Genomic DNA, 22,318 nt, shown 5'->3' on the forward strand with positions numbered 1-22,318 from the left:
ATACCTTATGCTTGGGCGAGCGTTGTACATTTTGTTTATTTGGTGTCGCTTAATTAAAAAAAATTTTTTTGCATAGTTTAATTTAATTTTTCTTGGTATTTCAAGTTTTAGTTTTAGTTGCAAATGCCTCCTTTTTGTCGCATTCTCGTGTTTTATTTTACATTTAGCTCTGTCAGACATTTTTAAGGGTCCATTGAAATTATATTATTATAAGTTTGTTACTAAGGCCAACGCTACACAAGCTATCTGTGCTCTGTACACTGCAAGTATCAAAAATAGATTCTTAACGTTATAAGCCTACAGACTTACTGAGACACTGGGAGGCATGCCAGTTTATAAATGAAGCTTTAATTTTTTGTTATGTTAATCTATAATGAATGCAGTTATTTTAATTTTACTATGTTCATAACTTTTTATCCATTAGTCTTGTGTGTTTATGTCAATATTGAGGTGTTTTCAATATTTATTTTCCTTCCAACAGTACTTTCACCCATAAGCCAAATTCTCGAACTCCGTTTTTCAAGACTCTGCCCGTGGTCTTCTGGAGAACCACAGCTAATATCATGACACGAAGAGTTTCCCTGTAATCCAGCTGATGAGTAATACTCTCTGCTACATTTTATAAGTGAAAGGGGGGAATCCTTACTAGATTTTCCATAGTTCTTGCAGGTATCCACTACACACTTGATAAACTGTATATAAACAACACATGTTTACAACCCAATCTCTCTCAAACGAAGCGAAGCGTCATCACAGAAGCCCGTACGCTAGCAGGAAGGTAGCGTAATGTGAGTAGGTGAAGACTGAGAGATCCTTTAACCGATTTCAATATTCAGCAAACGCGGGATAACAGATGAACTTGAGATAAGCTCAACGTCATTTAATCTATTGTTTCTCTCAGACGTTGTTGAATCAAAGGGCTACCGTGTAGTCGGAACTTTATAGACGTTTCCAATGTTGGAGTGTGGCTTCCCCATTTAATACACTGTCGATGAATCAGACATTATCTATTCCCTCTTATTGGATCTATATTAACCAAATAACTGTCTGTGACCTTGACAGACATCCGCTTTTGAAGCGAATGGTGATGTGATAAATATGTATATTGCAATTAGCTTTTATCGACGACTGAGTCTTAATACCAATCACAATTAAGTAAAATATGAAAGAATGTATATGTTAGACTATAGAACACTGTATGATATGCAGTGAATTTAGAATATTACAAAGACTAGTGGTATTTTTAGAGCAATTAGTGTATTCATACGTGACGGCAAAACAGTGATTTTTGAGCAATTTACTTATCGATTTTAAAAGAAGGAGCATCTGAATAGGAAACCAAAAACGTTAATCAATCCATTGACTTGATCTACACATTTGTGCCTAACCGTCATGCAAATAGTGGGCAAACGCAACTTTAGGACGATAAACTTGTTCAAAGCAAGGGTTTTCGAAACATATATTCCTAAACTTTTACACAAAGGCAGCTAAAAACCAAAGACAGCTAAAAACCGTGCATTAACTAATGCTAGAAACTGATCATGTTTATCCACAATTGAACAAACAACTTTTTTATCCATAACCAAAAATATTGTTTTGTACACAACTAGAAACCCAGCTTTTAACCTATATTTACAACTCTTACTGTATACATAGATAAAAACTGTTTCATTAATAATTAGAAACCCTGTTTCATACACAGCTAGGAACCTTCCTTATCCTTAGTTAGAGGCCTTGCTTCATATGCAGCTCTAGAAGTCCTGCTTTATCCACACTTAGAAACTCATTTATACACAGCTAAGAACCCTGCTTTATTCTTGGTTAAAGACCTTGCTTTATACACAGCTAAGAACCCTGCTTTATTCTTGGTTAAAGACCTTGCTTTATACACAGCTAAGAACCCTGCTATTTTCCTAGTTAAAGACCTTGCTTTATACACAGCTAATAGCCCTACTTTATTCTTAGTTAAATACCTTGCTAAGAATAGTTTCTTATAGCTATAGAAGCCTTACTTTATACACAGTTAGGGACTCCTTTATATACAACTAGGAACTCTGTTTTATCCAAAGTTAAAACGTTTGATTTATACACTGCTTTAAACCTCGTTTTATCCAGAACTAAAAATTCTACGTTATACATATAGCTAGGAACCTGCTTTATAGACATCACACTTTAAAGCATAGCGGAAGATCTTTCGTTAAGTCCATCTTTACATACTTTATTACCTTGTTTTTCTTGAACTTCTCACTTACTCACAAGGTGGAATCATACGTTTTTCTGAGCTACATTTCTCGCTTTACCTACACCACAGAAACCGTGGTTTACACACAACCAGATTTCTCGCTTTCTCTACAATAGAAAACCATGATTTATACACAGATAGGTTTCTCGCTTTACCTACACTAAAGAAAACATGATTTACACACAGATAGGTTTCCTATTTTACCTACGCTAGAGAAAGTACAATTTACACGCAGCTATATTTTCTGCTTTACCAAAATCACAGAAACCATAATTTTACACAGAGCTAGACTCCTGCTTTACCAAGATTAGAGAAACTATGACTTAAACCCAGCTAAGTTTCCTGCTCTTCTTGCAGCTCGGAAATTGACATTTTATAAAATCATTTACCTGCATCTAAGACCTGTCTCACCCATGATTAGACAGACCCTTTACAACTCATCTCTCACACCTGGTAACTCTTATCATCCAACTTTTACCTAAAACTACCAACCCTGCTTCACGTATGTGAAAGAAACTCTACTTGACCCACGAGGAATCTTGATCTACAAAGATTAGAACCACGTTTTTGGTAAAGTTAGGTTTCTTCTGTACATGCGTTTAGGAAATATGCCCTAACTGTAGCTTAGAATTGTGCTTCACAAACAAGTAGCTGATACTGTCTATAACACACAAGTGAAAGTTCAGCTTTACCCACAGCTAAGAACCCTGCTTTATCCACATCTAAGGAAAATATCTTACCAAATTACTAAGAAGTATATTTTATACACTGCTACAGCCATGCTTTACATATTTTCAAGCTTAGAATCTTGTTTTACCACCGCTATAATGGATTTGATGTGTAATGTTGTATAACCAGCTTTCTGATTTGAACTATATAGTTTCTGTGTTTTTCTAACTGGTCCATTATTAGTTAGATAAACTTTTTTAAAAAGTATAATGAGGGAAACTACAAGTTATTCACGTGGTGGTCCAGCGTTTATCTTCAGGGGTAGTAATACTAAAATTTCGGACTACATCGCACGGGTGGACAAAATTCAGATAGTCGAAACTTTATATTTTTCACCCTAAACTGGGAAACAGTATCAAGTATTCTGCGTCTGTTTCAATACCCCATCTCATGCATAACTTTATTCAACTTTGTAATAGGAATGTTGTTCAATATCAGACATCATAAGCTTATCACTATGTGAGATATAATTGAAATATAGCAGAAACCGACTACCTATTGTATAAAAAACGGATTTATAGAGATTTCATTGAAGTAGGTGTTTAGTGGTTGCTCCTCTGTCGGTTAAAATCAACACATCTCCAGCTATCACTTCACTGTCACAGAGAGTAGCTGCTCCTCTATTCTTTATAATCAACACATCTCCAGCTATCACTTCACTGTCACAGAGAGTAGCTGCTCCTCTATTCTTTATAATCAATACATCTTAATTTACTGATTCACTGTCACAGAGAGTAGATGCTCCTTTATTCTTTATAATAAATACATCTTCAGTTATTGCTTCACTGTCACAGAAAACAGCTGCTGCTCCTCTATTTTCTTTATAATCAATACACCTTCGGTAATCGCTTCAGTTTCACAGACAGTAGCTGCTCCTCCATTCTTTATAATCAATACATCTTCAGTTATTTCTTCTCTGTTACATAAAGTAGCTGCTGGTCTTCTGAACATGGTACAGCTCAGTAACTGCTCTTTTATCCAATAGAGTCTTAATTCAGTAACTTTTATTCTTCCGTACAGAAAATTAGTTCAGCAAATATAGCCCATTGTGCAGCTTTGCACTTAACAACAAACAAACAAATACTTCAGCAGCCACTCATTATTCTAGAGTTCCCCTTAGTTATAGCCATGCACCAGGACACTACATCATAATGTTTCATCTTCCATATAAAATATTAATTTAGTAGCAACATTTTCTACATAGAACTAACGTGGAAGAGTTCTCCTCCTAAACACTCTTCCGGATCAGATGTTTATACACATGCTATTGTACTTTAACAACATATTTTCTACAGGCGACTATATTGTCAAAATAACTCCTTCTATAAAGCACTCTTTCAGTGATAGCCACTTTTCTTCTTTCATGACACTGACTGTGTAACTCTTTCTCTCCTTTACAGAGCGCTAATTAAATAACAAATCATTTAGCCAACTTCTCTACCCTACAGAGTTGTTTCTCCGTAATAGTTCTTATCTCGCCATGCACTAAGTAACGTGTTACGCCTAATCAACTTTTCAATCATTCTAACAGTCTCTTTTCCCCCACAGTAGTATACACTACATATTCCCAGTATATGAAAAGTTTCCCTGTCTTAATACTTCTAAGTAACTCTTCGGCATTGACCAGAGCACCATATATTTTTGTAGTATGCGACTCAGAGTTATAATTTGCCGTATTTTCCAGTTAATTGGTATGGTTTGTACGATATCACACCAAACTACATAAGCCATAATATTAAACTAATAGACTAGAGGAAAGGCAGATATGCAGTAGTACCCATCGACAACTCTTGGACCATAATAATAAGGTAAAAGGATTTTGACAGCCACTCTTGTCACGCATCTACATCCCCAAAATGCGGAGCGCGATTTTTTGCTGAAAAGGGACGCGAGACATGGATCTTCGATCCACAGTCCGTTAAGGTAACCAGTAGATCACGCCGGGCCTTGGATTTAAGAAAGAGCACAACACTGTACCAGATGCTGACGAATTACAATTATTTTATGCATCTTTCGTCAACCAGCTTAAAAGAGAAGAAAATGGTTGTATTCGAGGTTTGGTTTCTTTTAATGTATGTTAGATATACTGTCGTAGAACACGTTACAATTGCACAGGTGTTCCTATATAATAGTGAGAGATATAGTAATGTAGAAACATTCTTATATTTGTCATTTCATTACTAGTCATTTTCACAGGGAATGTGCCCGAAAAAAGTGTCTTATGTATGTTTATCGAATAATATACAGTTCACTGCAAAATGTTACAGAATGTGAAAAGCATTAAGAACTAGAAAAAGTATTATTTTATAATTTTAATATATTTGAAAACCATGTGTTCCTTTCCTATTTTAGCATGTCAGAAAAAAGTCTTTAAAACACTGTTAGAAATTTAACACCTCGTTATAAATAATAAAAATACCTATAGTAATATTTTGTTTCTAGCGTATATCGAGTTTTAAGCAGAAGTCCCCCAGTGGGTCAGGGTAAGTTTACAAATTTACAATGCTATAATCTGGGGTTTGATTCCCTGAGGTAGACAGGATGCACATAGTTCATTGTGTAGCTTTGCGATAAAAACAAGCTAACAAACTCGAACATAAAAACAAAATAAAACAGGAAGCTGGAAGTTGCTGTTATCAGGATATCCAACACTAAGCTGTTAAAAGAAGAAAGTCTAAAAGACCAGAAGAGAAGCATATAAAGTCCATGTTATTAGTTTGTTTACCATATATACATATATGTGTGTGTGTAAAGTATACGATTATAATATAAAAAAACGAAACTAGGAGCATATAAAGTCCATGTTATTAGTTTGTTTACCATATATACATATATGTGTGTCTAAAGTATACGATTATAATATAAAAAAACGAAACTAGGAGCATATAAAGTCCATGTTATTAGTTTGTTTACCATATATACAAATATGTGTGTAAAGTATACGATTATAATATAAAAAAAACGAAACTAGGAGCATATAAAGTCCATATTATTAGTTTAATTACCATATATACATATATGTGTGTAAAGTATACGATTATAATATAAAAAAAACGAAACTAGGAGCATATAAAGTCCATATTATTAGTTTAATTACCATATATACATATATGTGTGTAAAGTATACGATTATAATATAAAAAACAAAACTATAGCAAAAATCCTTACTGGAAAAGTAACAAGTGCTAATTTATAAATTCTATGCAGATTTAAAAGAATCTCACTTCATAATTTAAAACTTGTACTTTTACGTAATTTCACATCCTAGCCGGACCCACTGGCTTACTACAGTCTCTTACATTAAACGTGTAAAGATTCAACTACTCAGTTCTGTGTTTCTCCACGCACTCCTTTGGTTGTCAAGGTGATGATGTATCGGGCCAATGATAGTTAGAAGCAGTGGAGAGTGTGGCATACAGAAAGACACGATACATCGTTTGACAAGGAAGGCGTGGTTGTCTCGGACAGCGTGATCTCAGCTGGTGTATATGAAACGCACGCGCTCGCTTGCAGTTCTGATTGGCTGGGTGACAATTCGTTTACATAGGTAACACTGCTGCTCCAAGTACAAAGTTGTGTACAAAGTGAGGCTTGTTGTAAGTTTATACGTATCAAGGCGAGTTGACATTGAACAATCAAGATGAATCTTTCAACTCGTATGCACGACGGGACTGTCACCCCCAGTAGTGCGGATCCCATCTATGGGCTTAGCCGAACCCCAAACTCGTTGGCTTCGGTCACTGGCGGGGCTATGAGTAGCTCTCCCCATACTGTGACCTCAGGAGCGGCAGTCATCATGAGGCCTGCTGAAAGATACCAGCGGACTCCGAAATGTGCTCGTTGCAGAAACCACGGCGTAGTGTCGGCACTAAAGGGACATAAACGTTACTGCAGGTGGCGGGACTGTGGATGCGCCAAATGTACTTTAATCGCCGAACGGCAGCGAGTTATGGCAGCCCAGGTAGCTCTCCGACGCCAGCAGGCCCAGGAAGAGAACGAGGCCCGTGAGTTAGGTATCCTCTATGGTTGTCACGACGGTCTTTTTGCTCTACATCGCGCCGGTTTGACCTTTTCTGCTGCTATGACCCAGCTTCTTAACAGCCAACAGGGACGCAGTTCGACCTCCACTGATCAGTCTTCCGGAGGAGTGACCACTGAACCACGTGATCCAGGTATGTATGAAGCTATGCTAGAGTATCATAGTGCTTATAATATGCTAATAGTATAAAAAGATATGTTTACTTGCTATGATAGTAAAACCAATGCATTTACCAGCTCAGTAATAAGAAAGTACCTTCAGATCGTAGCTAAAGTAATAATACATAGTCGTCTTTCAGCATTAAAAAGTTGGTGTAAACATACTGTGTGAAGAAGTAGGCTATGCTTTGTTGTGTTTATGATGTTTCGTAACATTGAAGAATTATAGAAAAACCGTGTTCAGGTTTCAATTACTTTGTGACTGGCGAAGCGACTAAGATCATGGATATCTCAATATTTATATTATCTTAAAAAGAAAGTTGGAGAAACTGATTTGAAAAAGAAATACTGTAATAACTATCTAAAAGACAGTTAGAAAGTCTCATAATTCTCTTTCGAAATGAAGAGGCATAAATGTGAACGTCTAAACAAGACATCCATGCTAAATAAACAAATGAACCTTGTTCGTAAGTTTCATTGACACGCCTATATTCATGACCTAGACAGTGTTTCAATGACGCGTCTATATTCATAACCCAGACAGTGCTTCATTGACGCATCTACATTCATAACCCAGACAGTGTTTCATTGACGCATCTATATTCATAACCCAGACAGTGCTTCAATGACGCGTCTATATTCATAACCCAGGTAGTGTTTCATTGACGCATCTATGTTAATAACCAAGACAGTGTTTCATTGACGCGTCTGTATTCATAATCCAGGTAGTGTTTCATTGACGCGTCTATATTCATAACCAAGACAGTGTGCCGTGATATCTCACTTTCGAAGAAGAGTGAGGCGTTGAATTAATTATACTTCAAATACATATTAAACTCTTTTTTTTCACTTTTAACGTAGATTTTTGGTAATAAAATCTGACCAAAAATTTACTGTCGCCTGCAGGGCAGAGAATGTTGTTGTTGTTTTTAAAGATGAACTGGGTGGCATAATTACTTGAAGGGAAAAGTTGTGTTTTTATTTAAATGCCATGATAATCATTCAGCATAGATTTCGAACGAGGACAGGGCGTAGAATTTTTTTTTAAAGATGTACTGTGTGATACAGTTAGTTGAAGAATATTTTTTCTGAATAACTGTCTCCATAAAGCTCTCTTGCGTTCACAGGTTCAGTCTACAATACTGCTATAAGTAGTTCTTCCCAAATATATTTACAGTTGTCTAAAGACTATAGAAAGCAATGTTTATATTCTGCACACGATAAATGAAGATTCATATTTTATTGAATCATACTTTTAATTATTCGTTGGAACTTTTAAAAATGTCCCATTTAGCACTATTGTGTAAACTTCTACAATAGAGAGTTAGGTAATGCAAACACTTAAATCTAAATCAACTAGTGAATAATCATATGTTTTCCAAATGTCTGACTATTTCTCATCTCCACTTTTATCGTTCATTGCGTCTACAGATCGTTTTAATTCATCAGTATATAATTTTTACTGAGTTTATTTATGCAACTAATAATTACATGTCAGCAAATACTTGTTACCATTAGCTACAGTATAAAAATCAAGAACCAATAGTTGTAATCTAAAATCAACCATCATCGTACATTTTTGGTGCATTAGAATGAAATGCTTATTATAATATTATATTTAGTTGTCCAGAGGCAAAATTCACGGTAATCTGACAAAAAGTAAATTCCAAAATAGCGAATTTTATATCATAACCCAATTACAACTCTTCTCTCACACACCAGACAAACAGATAGGTAAAACACCATTCAGATTTTATGTCTTTTATTTCATTGTTTATTTTTACTTTTTCGTTTCAGTAAAACGTGTGGTACCAGATTTGTAGTCAAATTATGCTCTTCAGACATTCGAGAACATTTCAGTGCAACAGCTTTACAAATATTGACCCAAGAATAAAATAAATAATATTTTCAACATATGTGGCCCTTCAGTGGCTCGGTGGTAATTCTCAAAGCTTATAATGTTAAAAACCGGGTTTCTATACCCGTAGTGGACACAGCACAAATAACTCATTGTTTAGCTTTGTGCTTAACAGCAAATAATACACATCTGTGAAAATATATACATAATGATCCAGTAATAAAAATGTATTTTCAGTGCAACAACTGCACAGATATTGACCCAAGAACAATATAATACTTTCAGTGCAACATTTGTATAAATATATATAGATCCAGTAACACACAAGTATTTTCAAACCAACGGCCAATGAAAGCATAGCCTGGATTGGCCCAATAAAAACAGTATTTTCACTTCAGTTCAACAGTCGTTCAAAGACTGTTAACAGTAAAATAATTTAGTTGTAAATTAACAGAGGAAGCAGAAACAAAGACTATATTTTTACATACATCAATTCCACAACGTTTGACTAAACAATACGAGCATCTTCGATTCATCAGTTTGTTACACAAAGATTCTCATAACAATAAAATATCTTCGGTTTATCAGTTAGTTGCACAGAGAATACACAGTAAGAACATCTTCAGTTTGCTACACAAAGTTTATCATAACAATAAGAAAAGAGTCATAAGTGTGTCAGTTACAAGAAACTTGGCCCCCCAAAAAAGTATTTTATGTAAGCCTGATGCACAAGCGCTGAACCAACAATAAAATCAGAATCTCTGTTACGTCAGTTTCATAAATAAGACAATAAGAATAAATATTGTAATATATCAGTCTTTCACAAAACAGAAACACATCATGGACCTAACAATGGAATGTAGGTTATGAATGGAGTAAATGAATCTTCAGAAAAGATGAAAAGTCATAAGACTGAATTTGAAAGCATTGTATGCACTTGAAGACTTGCTGAAGATACTTGGCTTTCGATAGAATTCGGAGCTCGATCACCGCGCAAGACATAGTGCAGATAGCCAGAGTTGCGCTAAAACGAACAGACAAAACTATTACATCAAATGATAGTTTTATTAACCGTTAACTTTCTATTGCAAACACGCAATTGTTTTGTTTAATTTCCAAAATTGATAAGGACTTAAGCGTCTAAATAAATAGAGACTAAAAACTGAGAGCTTTTATTATTTTTAGACCTTAACCTTAGATTATCCAATTTTAGCAAAGTGTGTAATTTGTGAGTTTGATTTTCAAGTGAATCTATGTACTTTGCTAGTACTAGCAACATACAAATTATTTGTAGCGGTGATGATTTTGAGGCTAGTTTTATTAACAGTTAAAAATAACACATAGTTTATTAGCTAACAATTACTTCATTTATGTTAAAGTAAAGCTAAACAATGCGCTATATGTGCTGTCTCTACAGCAGGTATCGAATCTCGAATGTTAGCGTTATAACTCCTCAAACTTACCGATGACTATTAGAAAATATCAACCTAAATAAGCAATAACACTGATCTGATGACACTAATCTCGAGCACTGGGGTGATTTCCAAGACAACACAGTGTAGACACCTACTTCATTGTTCATATTTTTATGATGCTTATGACTGAAGCGTGAAACCGGAGATGGGCAATCTAATCGACGCGTGTGCTTTCAGGATGAAGTAGTTTAGAAAGCGCAATCTATCTTTCCGGGCTTTTTCTATTTGGGGGGTTTTCTACTTTCAGCATAATTAAAAAGATGTTAAGTAGCATACTTCTTATTCAAATTTTATTGAACAACAAGGTAACTCTTCCATCTTGCAAATTGAAATACATTAGTTCACATTATATCATTACCAACTAGAAACTGCGTGTTCTTTAGTTTAGTTATAACAGCCCATCGTGGCCAATGGTAAAGGATGCCACTACGACTTATACCTTACCCAACTGGAATCTGCGTCTTTTGTAGTTTAGCTATAACAGCCCATCGAGGCCAATGGTAAAGGATGCCACTACGACTTATACCTTACCCAACTGGAAACTGCGTCTTTTGTAGTTTAGCTATAACAGTCCATTGAGGCCAATGTTAAAGGATGCCACTACGACTTATACCTTACCCAACTAGAAACTGCGTTTTTTTGTAGTTTAACTATAACAGTCCATTGAGGCCAATGGTAAAGGATGCCACTACGACTTATACTTTACCCAACTAGAAACTGCGTTTTTTGTAGTTTAGTTATAACAGCCCATCGAGGTCAATGGTAAATAATTCCACCCAGCAGAGGTTTATATATGTATCCCCGCAAAGAGACATGCTGCTTTTCTATTGTTTTTCCTCTTTATTTTCATCCAAACACTTTTCAGTCGGCTCCAATTCTTTAATTTCTCAACGGATTGACTTGAAACTTAATGGGGTTATATCGTGGCCAATACGCCCAGTCAGCTTTTTCATTTTTCTCATTTAGGCATTTTTTAATATTTTATGTGGTCAAAAGTCACACAACCCAAAAAATGTATATTTGGGTTTCTGTACAGTCTTATTTAGAGCAATTAAGATGAAAATTCGCACAAATATAAATTTTCATGTGCCAAAAACATGGAATAATGGAATTACAAGAAAAAGTTGGATTTGCCGATTTTTAATTTTTTTAGAAGAGTCAAACTCACAAAAAAACATAATTTGGGGAGTTTGGTCAATTGTGCGGCCATATTTGGGCCAATTTACATGGGATTTGATATAAAGACACTTTTCTACAGGTCCCACACATTGACAAACAAAAATGGTGGACTTGCCCATTTTTAGTAATGATAGGGGGTCAAGACGCAAGAAAAAGCACAATTTTAGGGTTTGGGGCAATTATTCCGCTATATTTCGGCTCATTTACATGTGATTTGGTACAAAGATACTTATTAACAGGTCCCATACACATACATACAATAATGTGGGACATTCCAATTATTGGAGGATGAAAAGGTTAAATAAACTCATAATTTTGCGAGTTTTGGTTAATTACTTAGCCATATTTCGACCAATTTGGGTGGGATTTACTACAAAGATACATTTTGCAGGCCCCAAACAGAGATATAGACAATTTTGGATTTTTGTCTTTTGCTCAATTTTTCAGTGAGGAAAACACAATGTGGGGTTTTCATGAACTATTCATGTGTATGTCAATCAACGCACATGGGATTTGGCACAAAGATACCTTCTTGCAGGTCCCAAGCATTGATATAGATATTTTTCGATTTTTCTGTATTTTTCACGATTTTTTCTAATGTCAAAATTGGCCACGTTTGGATTGCGGGGCGAAGACACGTTGCATTGGCCCGCGAATGTTGGCCTATTTAATTCAACATAACTCTAATATTTGATACAGTGGGCGCCTATGGCAGCTATAAAAGTTGACTAGATATTGAATCTCATCGTTAGTATTATTCTATATACATGCATGGAGGTTGAAAAGTATATTCGTGCAGTAATGGGTTTTAATATAGCGCATTCCGTGTGTCGATAATATGTTTTGATATAGTACATGCTATGTCTAGAAATATTAATTTGATCACTCTGGTGAATTCACCAAGACAAATTTGTAAACAATTTTATTATTTTTCGTTGTCTATACCCCTTCACCGAAAACTAAATGATAATGATATTGTTTTTTTTCTTTGTATTCCAAACTGGGAATAGCAATTACTTTGAAAGAAAAAAAAACGAAATTAAACATTTCCCGAGGTTTTAAGTAACAGTTGATAGAGAAAAAAAAAGACGATTTTCCTTCAAATATTTTGATTTGATGAGTCATTTTTTGATAAAAATGTGAAAAACGTATTTTTTTCTGTCACTATACACTAAAACGTTACTAGAAGTTACGGAGTTTACATATATTCATGTGATGGCTAAGCTAGGTTATACTATAACTAAACTTAACATTGTGAAAGGTTTTAATTTTGTAAGTCATTGCTAAATCACCATAATGAGTTGAAAACTTGACTTCAGTAAGAAATAGTGTAATATTCGTATATAAAACATACGATAATTTGATGCCGTTTTAGACATGCGCAGAATCTACAATATATTCGTTGCAACTGTTTATATTGCCACTGTTTATATCCTTCCCATCCCTTTGTACAACACATCACACTCACATTCATTGTGGTAGAGTAACTGCAACTCTGACGAATCTGGTACAGTATCTGCAACTCTAATGATCCAAGCATTTCAAGGATAATTGTGTATAATTATGTAATGATATAAAGTATAGATATAATATCTGCCTCGTTTAATTACTTCATATGCTTTTCTTTATTTACTATAATGTGCAATAGTACGTAAATGTTTGTATGTCTATAAATTCAATGATATATGTATATGTTTAAATTATTTTAGTTTTTACTAAGTTTTTTTTTGTTGTACTACAAATATTTATTAAGTGCAAAATATGCATTTGCAAAATCAAAAAGCACTAAGATGCACACACACACAAATATATACATTTAAATTAACAAAACATTAACTGATCTAGCTCTTATGATACCACAAAGCTAGGCCCGGCATGGCCAGGTGGTTAAGGCGCTCGACTCGCAATCTGAGGGTCGCGGGTTCGAATCCTCGTCACACCAAACATGCTCGCCCTTTCAGCCGTGGGGGCTTTTAAAAAGGGACGGTCAATCCCACTATTCGTTGTTAAAAGAGTACCCCCAAGCGTTGGCGGTGGGTGGTGATGACTAGCTGCCTTCTCTCTCTGCTAAATTAGAGACGGCTAGCGCAGATAGCCCTCGTGTAGCTTTGCGCGAAATTCAAACCAAACCACAAAGCTATATTTTTCTTATCTACAGAGAACGTGAAAGAATAAAATTTGGTAAAATGGATTTATAATGGACAACCGGCTTTCATGGCCCTTCATCAGATTTGTGGGTAACGTGCCAGAGTGTGGAATTGAGGCTCTATGGCTCGTATCGCATTACCGCCAAAAAAATGAGTTTTGCATTTTGGGGTCATTGGTGCGTTATAGGAGTGACGGTCAAATCCCACTATTTATTTGGTCTAACGAGAGTAGTCCAATAAGAGTAGGCAGCAGGTGGTATTGACAATTTGCCTTCCCTCTGGTGTATGATTTCAAAATTAGGATCGACTATCACAGATAGCTCACGAATAGTTTTCAGTAAAATCCAACAAAGAAATAAACATTCTTCAGATCCGTGATTTTAGAAAGTTTTCATGTTGTTGAGCGTTCGTGATGGAGAGGTCTTGTTCACTATTGTACTATTGATAAAAACACAGCAAAATCTCCAAACTTACATACTTGAAGAAGATCTATGACCGTTTATCGAAACGTCATCTTCAAGAAAGAAACCTTCCATGAGGTTGTCCACTATAAATCCATTTTACCAACTGTTCCACATGCTAACCAGGGACGTTAAAGATATTCATAATTAGACTTTCGGTAAGTACTAAAAATGTATATATATATATATATATATATATAAGTAATGCTGTTTATTGTTTCTTGTTTCTCTATTTAGTTTCTACTTTTATTTCGGATATTGTTTCTAGATATGTTGTGGAAGGAAAGTAAAGATATACGGTAACCGAAAGGATGTAAATTGACTTTGGATTTCGGAACTAGCGAGCTGGGTTAGAATCCATGTGGTACCACAAAATATTCCCCTCGTTTAATCTGTAGGTGGATTCTAAGAGTTGCTGATTGGCTGCCTCTTATTCTTATCAAATATTGGTAATTTATATTTTTTATTTGAATCTTATTCTTATCCTATGATATAATTACACACACACACACACATATATATATATATATAGATAGAGAGAGTGAGTAAAACGTCCATTGGTTTGGAGTAATGCTTCATTAAATGTTTTTCGCTCTTCATTTTTTTTAAATGCATGATTTGATAATGCTTCCTCATATATCTTCCTATTTCCTCATATAAAAATCACACGTACTTCCATATAGTGTGGTTCCATAGCTAGTCACAGATTGTCTGATTAACAAGTATATAAATGTTCAATGGTAAGTGCCATTGAACTTTGTACATTAAAAATGCCCCATACGTTAAACGACCACAAACATGTTCTTTTATATTTCTACACCTAAAATGTTTATCAAGAAACATATTTAAGCACATTATTGTACGCAGTTACAAACTATGGTATCCCGATAAGTATATGCTACTAAAGACTGATATGAATGGTTAATTTAACCTAAGGTTTTATTAAATGTTTTTGTTTTTTGAAGCGTGGAAACATCAATTTTCTTCTGATAGCTGTAACAAACCTATCACGAATATTACGTAGATATAACGTCATCAATTTCAAGATAGTTAAACCTGGTCACACTGTTACTTGAATAGAGATAAAATAAAGAAAAATTAAATCTAATTAGATAACATATTATTATTGTACATAAAAACAACAACAACACAGAACTCGTCGTTTTTTAGCTTATAATTATTTCATCTAGTCATTATATACCTGTTTGAGAAGTTTTTAAACCACTTTAGAAGAGGTATCTTAATACCACATTTATTAAGCCTACCAAATATTTTCTTATGCTGTATGCCGCAGCGGTTCTCAATCTGTGGTCCACGGGATCCCTTCAGGTGGTGCGTGGAAAGGTTACATAATTACGGAAGCGAAGCGGCAGCGTATTGCATAGATATTATTGTGTATAGATCGCAGGAAAAAATTCATGTGGTCCGCGAACAAAAACGTTTGAGAACCACCGATCTATGGTGTCAAATACTTTAATCAAAATCTAACAATAATACACTAATAAATTTACCAGTATCCAGATTTTTGACTTTCTTCGTCCGAGAAGTCCACTAGTAAATCGATTGTGCTTTTATTTGTCTGGTTTGTTTGTTTTGGAATTTCGCGCAAAGCTACACGAGGGCTATCTGCGCTTATTTGTCTGGATTCCATATTTATTGGGCATATTTATATTATGTTTATTTAAATATGACCACAGTTTTTTTACTACGCTTTTTCGTGTTTTTTTTTGTATGTGTGTGTGTGTGTGAAAAGTCGGTAGAATATCTATTGGTCTATATTCACCAGACATCTCCTTTTTTTCGAGTGTAAAAATGAATCTAATGATAGATATTTTTGGATAAACGTATATATATATATATATAAGTTAAGTAGTATAAAACTGTATACAAGTTGTTAGCTAGGCCAAAAAAAAAGAATGTTTGGTAAAAAATATTTTGCTGTAAAACCATAAATTGAATCTTTCCGGTGAGTATCTCGGTGGCTCAACGGTAAGTATCCGGGGGTTTATAACGCTAAAAATTGGGTTTGGATACCCTCGGTGGGCACAGCACAGATAGCCTATTGTGCGGTTTGATGCTTTGTAACAGAAAATAAACTTTCAGAGGATGTTATAGCTTTTAAACGGGAAAAGTGAGATTGTTTAAATGTTAACTCACTGAGTTTTGCAAAAATTCTATAAAGACTGAGAAAAAAGAATAATCCTTCATATTTCGAAACAGAGTTATAAATGTTGTGATGACCAGAGACCTGAAGCAGCAATAATACAGATTTGTAGACCCCTGAAGAGCTATGTGGATTGTGACCTGGTAGGGCGTTAATAATGCAAAAATCACAGGTCCATCAATCATCAGTGAATAGGTCATCCCCAGTCATGAGGTCAACGATTATAGTTATCCATTGTTCCCTATTCCTCGCTCTCTGCACCAGCTATTCCTTATCCAATTCATTTTCTAATGTCTTCGAGCCAAGTGAGTCTCTTTACCTGCCTCTCGCTCTTTGTTTTTACCCATCAGAATCTCTGCCAATTTTCCTCCTGGTCTAATGATATGCCCAAAGTATCGTATCTTCTGTTTTCTATGTATAACCAGCAGTTACAGTCCTTGCACATTCAATGTAACCGACCTTCATCATTCGTCTATAGAACCACATTTCAAATGCCGTTTTGTTTCAGTAGACAGGATCCACATTTCCATCCTGTAGAGTAAAATTGTCCATGCGTGATATTTTAGTAGTCTCTTCTTCAGTTTGTCCCCCTGGCACCTCAGCAGTAAGTCTGAGGACTTATAACGCTAAAACTCGGGTTTCGGTGCCAGCGGTGGGTGCAACACAGATAAGCCCATTTGTGTAGGTTTTTGTTAATCTTTTCTTTTCTTTTTACTTAACAAATATCAAATATTTTTCGGTTCTAGTTTGACATCTCTCTTAAGGAATTTTCTGGGATTGAAGAATGGTGCTTTTTGCAATTCCTATCCTTCGCTTTCACTCTTTTCTATACTTGCCATCCCTAATGATATTCGTCCTTAAAATAAGAGTAAACTCCTCTACTTGTTCCAATTCTTTACCTTCTACTTAGATAAAAGAACCTGGAAGACTTAACAGAGTAATTTTACTTCCTTCCTCTAACCTCTTCTGTTTAAATACAGTCAAACCTATAGAGCAATATACTAAAGCCAACATATACATATTAGAACATAGGATAGTTGTAAACTGCAGTGCGATTTTTCTTAAATAAGGTGAAGAACATTCTTCTCTCTTTGGAGTTTGAATGAACACTGACATTTCTTCTTTTACTTCCTGTATGTTATATTACAGTATAGACATCGGTTTGGCTCAAGGCAAAGTGGCTGTCTTATTTAGTGGTCACGAGGTCAAGCGAAATCAATAGAGATATGACTATGTTATAAAGAAAGAATAGTCAAGAGGTCGTGGTAAATCAACTAGAGGTATGGCTAAGTGTTATAAAGACAGAATGGTCAAGACGTCATGGGAACTAACTAGAGGCATGACTAGGTATTACAAAGACAGAATGCATGGCTAGAAATGCGTCAAAGTAAATATACAAAGCATTTAATCATTATATTAAATTTTCTTGATTATTTTAATAAACGTTGTTTATGTAAGAATGGCCACTTCTGTAAAACCGCTCTTACTTAAAGTTATCCAATTACTTGACACTAGCAAGTCGCTCAGTTAATACAAACACCAGTTATATAGGATAAGTCCAAAATTATTTGGAAATCCTCGTTTCCTTTATACATCTCGCACAGGATAGTGCTTGAGATAATGCCAGTTGAAAGTAATATGAGGGACCTCGTTACTTTGTTCCTTGCGAAATATATGTCATAATACACAGAACAAGTCAACTTTTTCAACACTATGAAGTTTCTTATCGTTTATATTGTATCTTGATAATTTCTGGTCTTTCAGAACATCTTAATCACAACAAAGTTTAGGTACTTTTGGACAAAATATAAAATACTTTGTATGTGATATATATTAGATGTATATGTGGTCTGATTTTACTTTATCAATTATAAACAACAACTTTATATTGACGAATCATCTGAATGGATATCAATTATGTGTCTTTATGGTAAAAATTATGAACAACTTTTATTTCTGTAAAAGTTTGAACTTCATTTTTGGACATATTTTTAATAACTACGCCCAGCATTAAAATACGTTTATTTGACAGCTATATCCTTCCGCTTTATCATAACGAATTGTTATCCATATACTTTTATATATGAACAAGTTTTAAGACGTTTTTTTGTTAAAGAAATTTAAAAAATAAGAAATTATTAATCTTTTCATCAAGATGTAATACGTTTCAGATGTGATTACTGAATTATGAAATTCAGGAGATCAATAATATAGATATAATAAATATCAATGTCGCTATCTATCGTAATTCTTCAACTAACAAATGTTCTTAACTATACGCGATAGCAGCGACATCTAGAAAACGCATGGGGCATATTTTGTTCATTGTTAAGTACAAAGCTACACAATTGACCATTCGTACTGTGTTAACTACGGGTATCGAAACCTGGTGTTTAGAGTATAAGCTTCAGATTTACCACTGAGCCGCTAGGGGCAACATGAAGGGAAGTGAACTTGAAGAATATTATAGCAGAGAAACAAGAACTGGAAATCACAATATGACGATAATAATCGGAGCTCTGAGCAGTATTTTGACATTGTACTATCGAAAAAGCGTATAGCCTAATGGTATTACTGATTCCAATTTATTTTATTTATATTATCTTGTTAACCGTCTCAGGAAATATGATCAGTGCTTCATCACAGTTATTTTCGGGAGGAAAGTGTCCTCTTTCTCAACCATAGCCACCATTTTGTGGAGGAAAACGTTTCTTTGATCTTGGTTGGAGTGTGGCTTCGAAGTCTGTTGCTGTCGTAAACATTATGCTGCGCGAATTGTTTTATGTTTGTCTTCGAAAGTTTGTGTCCTTTAGTTATACTTCTTTTCATAATCTCACTGTACGAATGTGAGCTCACTAGTCATAAGTCATATCGTGGCGGCATTACACGGTCTAATGATCAATTGATGTAAACATGTCGCTCGTGGTACCACGGTTTGCATCTTCGGCGACACGCCCTGCATTAGCATATTTAAGTCGTTCAAATAAATGTTTCACCTTCGTATTCACAGTACATGAAATCTGTTATTTACTTTAGACTGATAACACATAAGTTTAAACTTTATAAATTTAAATTAAACAAAATGTCAAATTTTTAATTCATTTCTTGTCGATTTACTTTCACGTTTAGAAGGAAAGAGATATTGAGGTTAACTTTAAAAACCTTAAATCTAATACGAAGCAGAAACGATGAACATGAACACTACGAATCGGTGGTCGTAAAAGAAGAAAATCCGCAAAATATACAAACTTTTAAGTCTTTTTGTTTCAGTAATGTCGAACAGTTTTACTGTGTACCTTGTAATAAAACCGTTTAGAATCGTAAAGTGTATTTTACACGTGTTTTTGCATTTAATGCAAAATTTCCACATTTTAAATTTTAAAGTCTAGATTTTGTATACTGTTTTCCTTTAAAACTATTTTGATAATTCAGTAATTTTCTGTAAGGAGGTTAATTATGTAGTGAGCTGCCTAGAGAAAGGTTTCATCATTTTATGTACAAGCAGTAACAAAGTTTCTTTCTTTTATATGACAATATTTTAAAGTTAATTCTGCAGTTTTTAAAAGAAGCAGATGCTGTTAGTGTTAACTACGTGTTGGAGAAAATACAGTGTAGGTCAAAACAGAACAATGCAGAACAATACATTATATATCTCGACTTCCTTTTCTTAGCACTGTAAATGAGAATACCACCAGCGTCCTCGCATTTCACCAGAAGAATCATCTTGTCGCATTTATGCATTTAATAAAAACTATCCACTTGATTTATACAAAGACAGGAACAATTTTCAATTTAAAATCCAGTTTGACAAATCAATAAGTATTTTATTTCAATAATTCTTGTCTTAAAACTATTTTGATAATTCAGTAATTTTCTGTAAGGAGGTTAATTATGTAGTGAGCTGCCTAGAGAAAGGTTTCATCATTTTATTTACAAGCAGCGGTAACTTACAATGCTAAAATCCGGGGTTCGGTGGACACAGTAGATAGCTCAATGTAGCTTTGTTCTAAGACAAACAACAACAACCTAAGGTCCTCTGGTAGATCAGTGGTAAGTTTACGGACATATAACGCTAAAATACGCGGTTCCATTACTCATGATGGATAGAGGGCGGATAGCCCATTGGGTAACTTTGCGTTAAAACAAGCAATAAAACAAACTTCTTCTGCGATTATTTTATTTACAAAGGTTTTGTGTCAATTTAATTTGAAAATTAAATTCGCTGAGCTTCTATCTAACTTTATGGAGTTCTCCATAAAATATTTGCATAATCACAAAAACAAAACAAAATTAAATCTGCGGATGATTTTCCACAATTGTCCATAGATTTCCATTAATCCCGATGATGAGTTGACATTCACACTTTAGTTGGTGTAAAACCTTTTACTCTAACCAATTAACTGCTAACACATCAAAACCAAAATAGTGCAACCAAATGTTTAACCTCTTAGCGCTGCAAACCTTACCAAATTAAGGAGCTTCTTGGTTCTATATTGCAAATGAACATTAAGTAGTTTCGAAGAAATATGCACAAACATATAACCCCAAAAAATGTAAGAAAAAAAAGAAGATGACTTAATCTTTTTGACTTCAGTTGGGGTACATAATAATTTAATAAACTATTAAAAGTATAGAGTGGTACTTACAAATGTACATTACAGAAATGTAATAAACTTTTCTTTTAATAAAATTTAAAACATTCAACAATGAAGTGAAAGGTCGATAATATCTTAATAAAGAATATTTCAATTCCATCAGATACAATAATTTTAGAAGTGTTTGTTTGTTTGTTGAATTTTCGGGCAAAAGTACTCGAGGATTATCTGCATTAGCCGTTCTTAATTTTGAAGTGATAGACTAGGGGAAAGCAGCTAGTCAACACCACCTATCGCTAACTCTTGGGCTACTCTTTACTATCGAATATTGGGATTGACCGACACATTATAACAACCTAACGGCTAAAAAAAAAAAAAACAAGCATGTTCGGAGACGGGTTTCGATTCCGCGGCCCGCAGATTTCGATATAAGTGATTCAGAACTTTATGGTAATCCACGCTTTCTTTTTTGTTTTTTCTGTAGGGGTTTAATTAATAAATATTTTACACGGGTCTCAGCTTGGACAACTTTAATTGCTTATAAACATTCCACGATTAACTATAACATTTAGACTATAACTTATCTGAGAGATGAAAAAGTTAACACAGTGAACAAGACTATATTTTGTGTCTTATTTTGTGCAGAGTGATATTACTTTACAAATAAAAAATTAATCTACTCACAAATTATCTTAAAATAAAAACAACATGGCGACGGCGAACTTGACTATATTTAACATATGAACGCACTTAATGTTTGTTCCCTTCAGTTTAATGCAAACTACATTAACATAACATAACATAATATAACGTAGCATACGAACCACAAAGGACCATTTGGTCCTTCAAGGCTGTCCTTGCACACCCACCCTTGAAAAGATTAAATATCTAAACCCATCCTTTACTTTTCAGAAAATCATCGATTCTTCTCTTAAACTCCTGTAAAGTGCCGACCTTCACTACTGCCGACCCAACTCACTCCATAAGTCAATCAACCTCTTACAAAATAAAATTATCTTTACTGGAGTTTAACCTGTCATTTTCAAATTTTAAACTTATACCCTTTCGTTCTACCATTGTCAGAATACAGCACAAAAAAATCACACGCTTTAATCTTATCGATCCACCAGATAATCTTTAATATATATATATATATATCACATCTTATTCTTTTTTTTTATTTTCTCAAGAGGAAAATAAACTAAGATATCTTAACCCTTACACCCCTGGAACCACCTTAACAGTCCTCCTCTTAGCCTTTTCCAGCAAGT

The 22,318-nt window shown here is 34.5% G+C and overlaps 1 protein-coding gene across 1 annotated transcript in view; it reads left to right on the forward strand.

Moving 5' to 3' along the window:
- Positions 1-6,611: 6,611 nt before the first annotated feature.
- LOC106465246 (doublesex- and mab-3-related transcription factor A2-like) overlaps positions 6,612-22,318 on the forward strand; it is a 28,758-nt gene continuing 13,051 nt past the window's right edge. The window contains exon 1 of the mRNA XM_013925453.2: positions 6,612-7,143. Within this exon, the coding sequence (XP_013780907.1) occupies positions 6,612-7,143 (532 nt within the window). The remainder of the gene's footprint in view (positions 7,144-22,318) is intronic.

The sequence above is a fragment of the Limulus polyphemus genome, unplaced genomic scaffold (assembly GCF_000517525.1).
Source record: "Limulus polyphemus unplaced genomic scaffold, Limulus_polyphemus-2.1.2 Scaffold1883, whole genome shotgun sequence".
In the NCBI taxonomy this organism is placed as follows: Eukaryota; Metazoa; Arthropoda; class Merostomata; order Xiphosura; family Limulidae; genus Limulus; species Limulus polyphemus.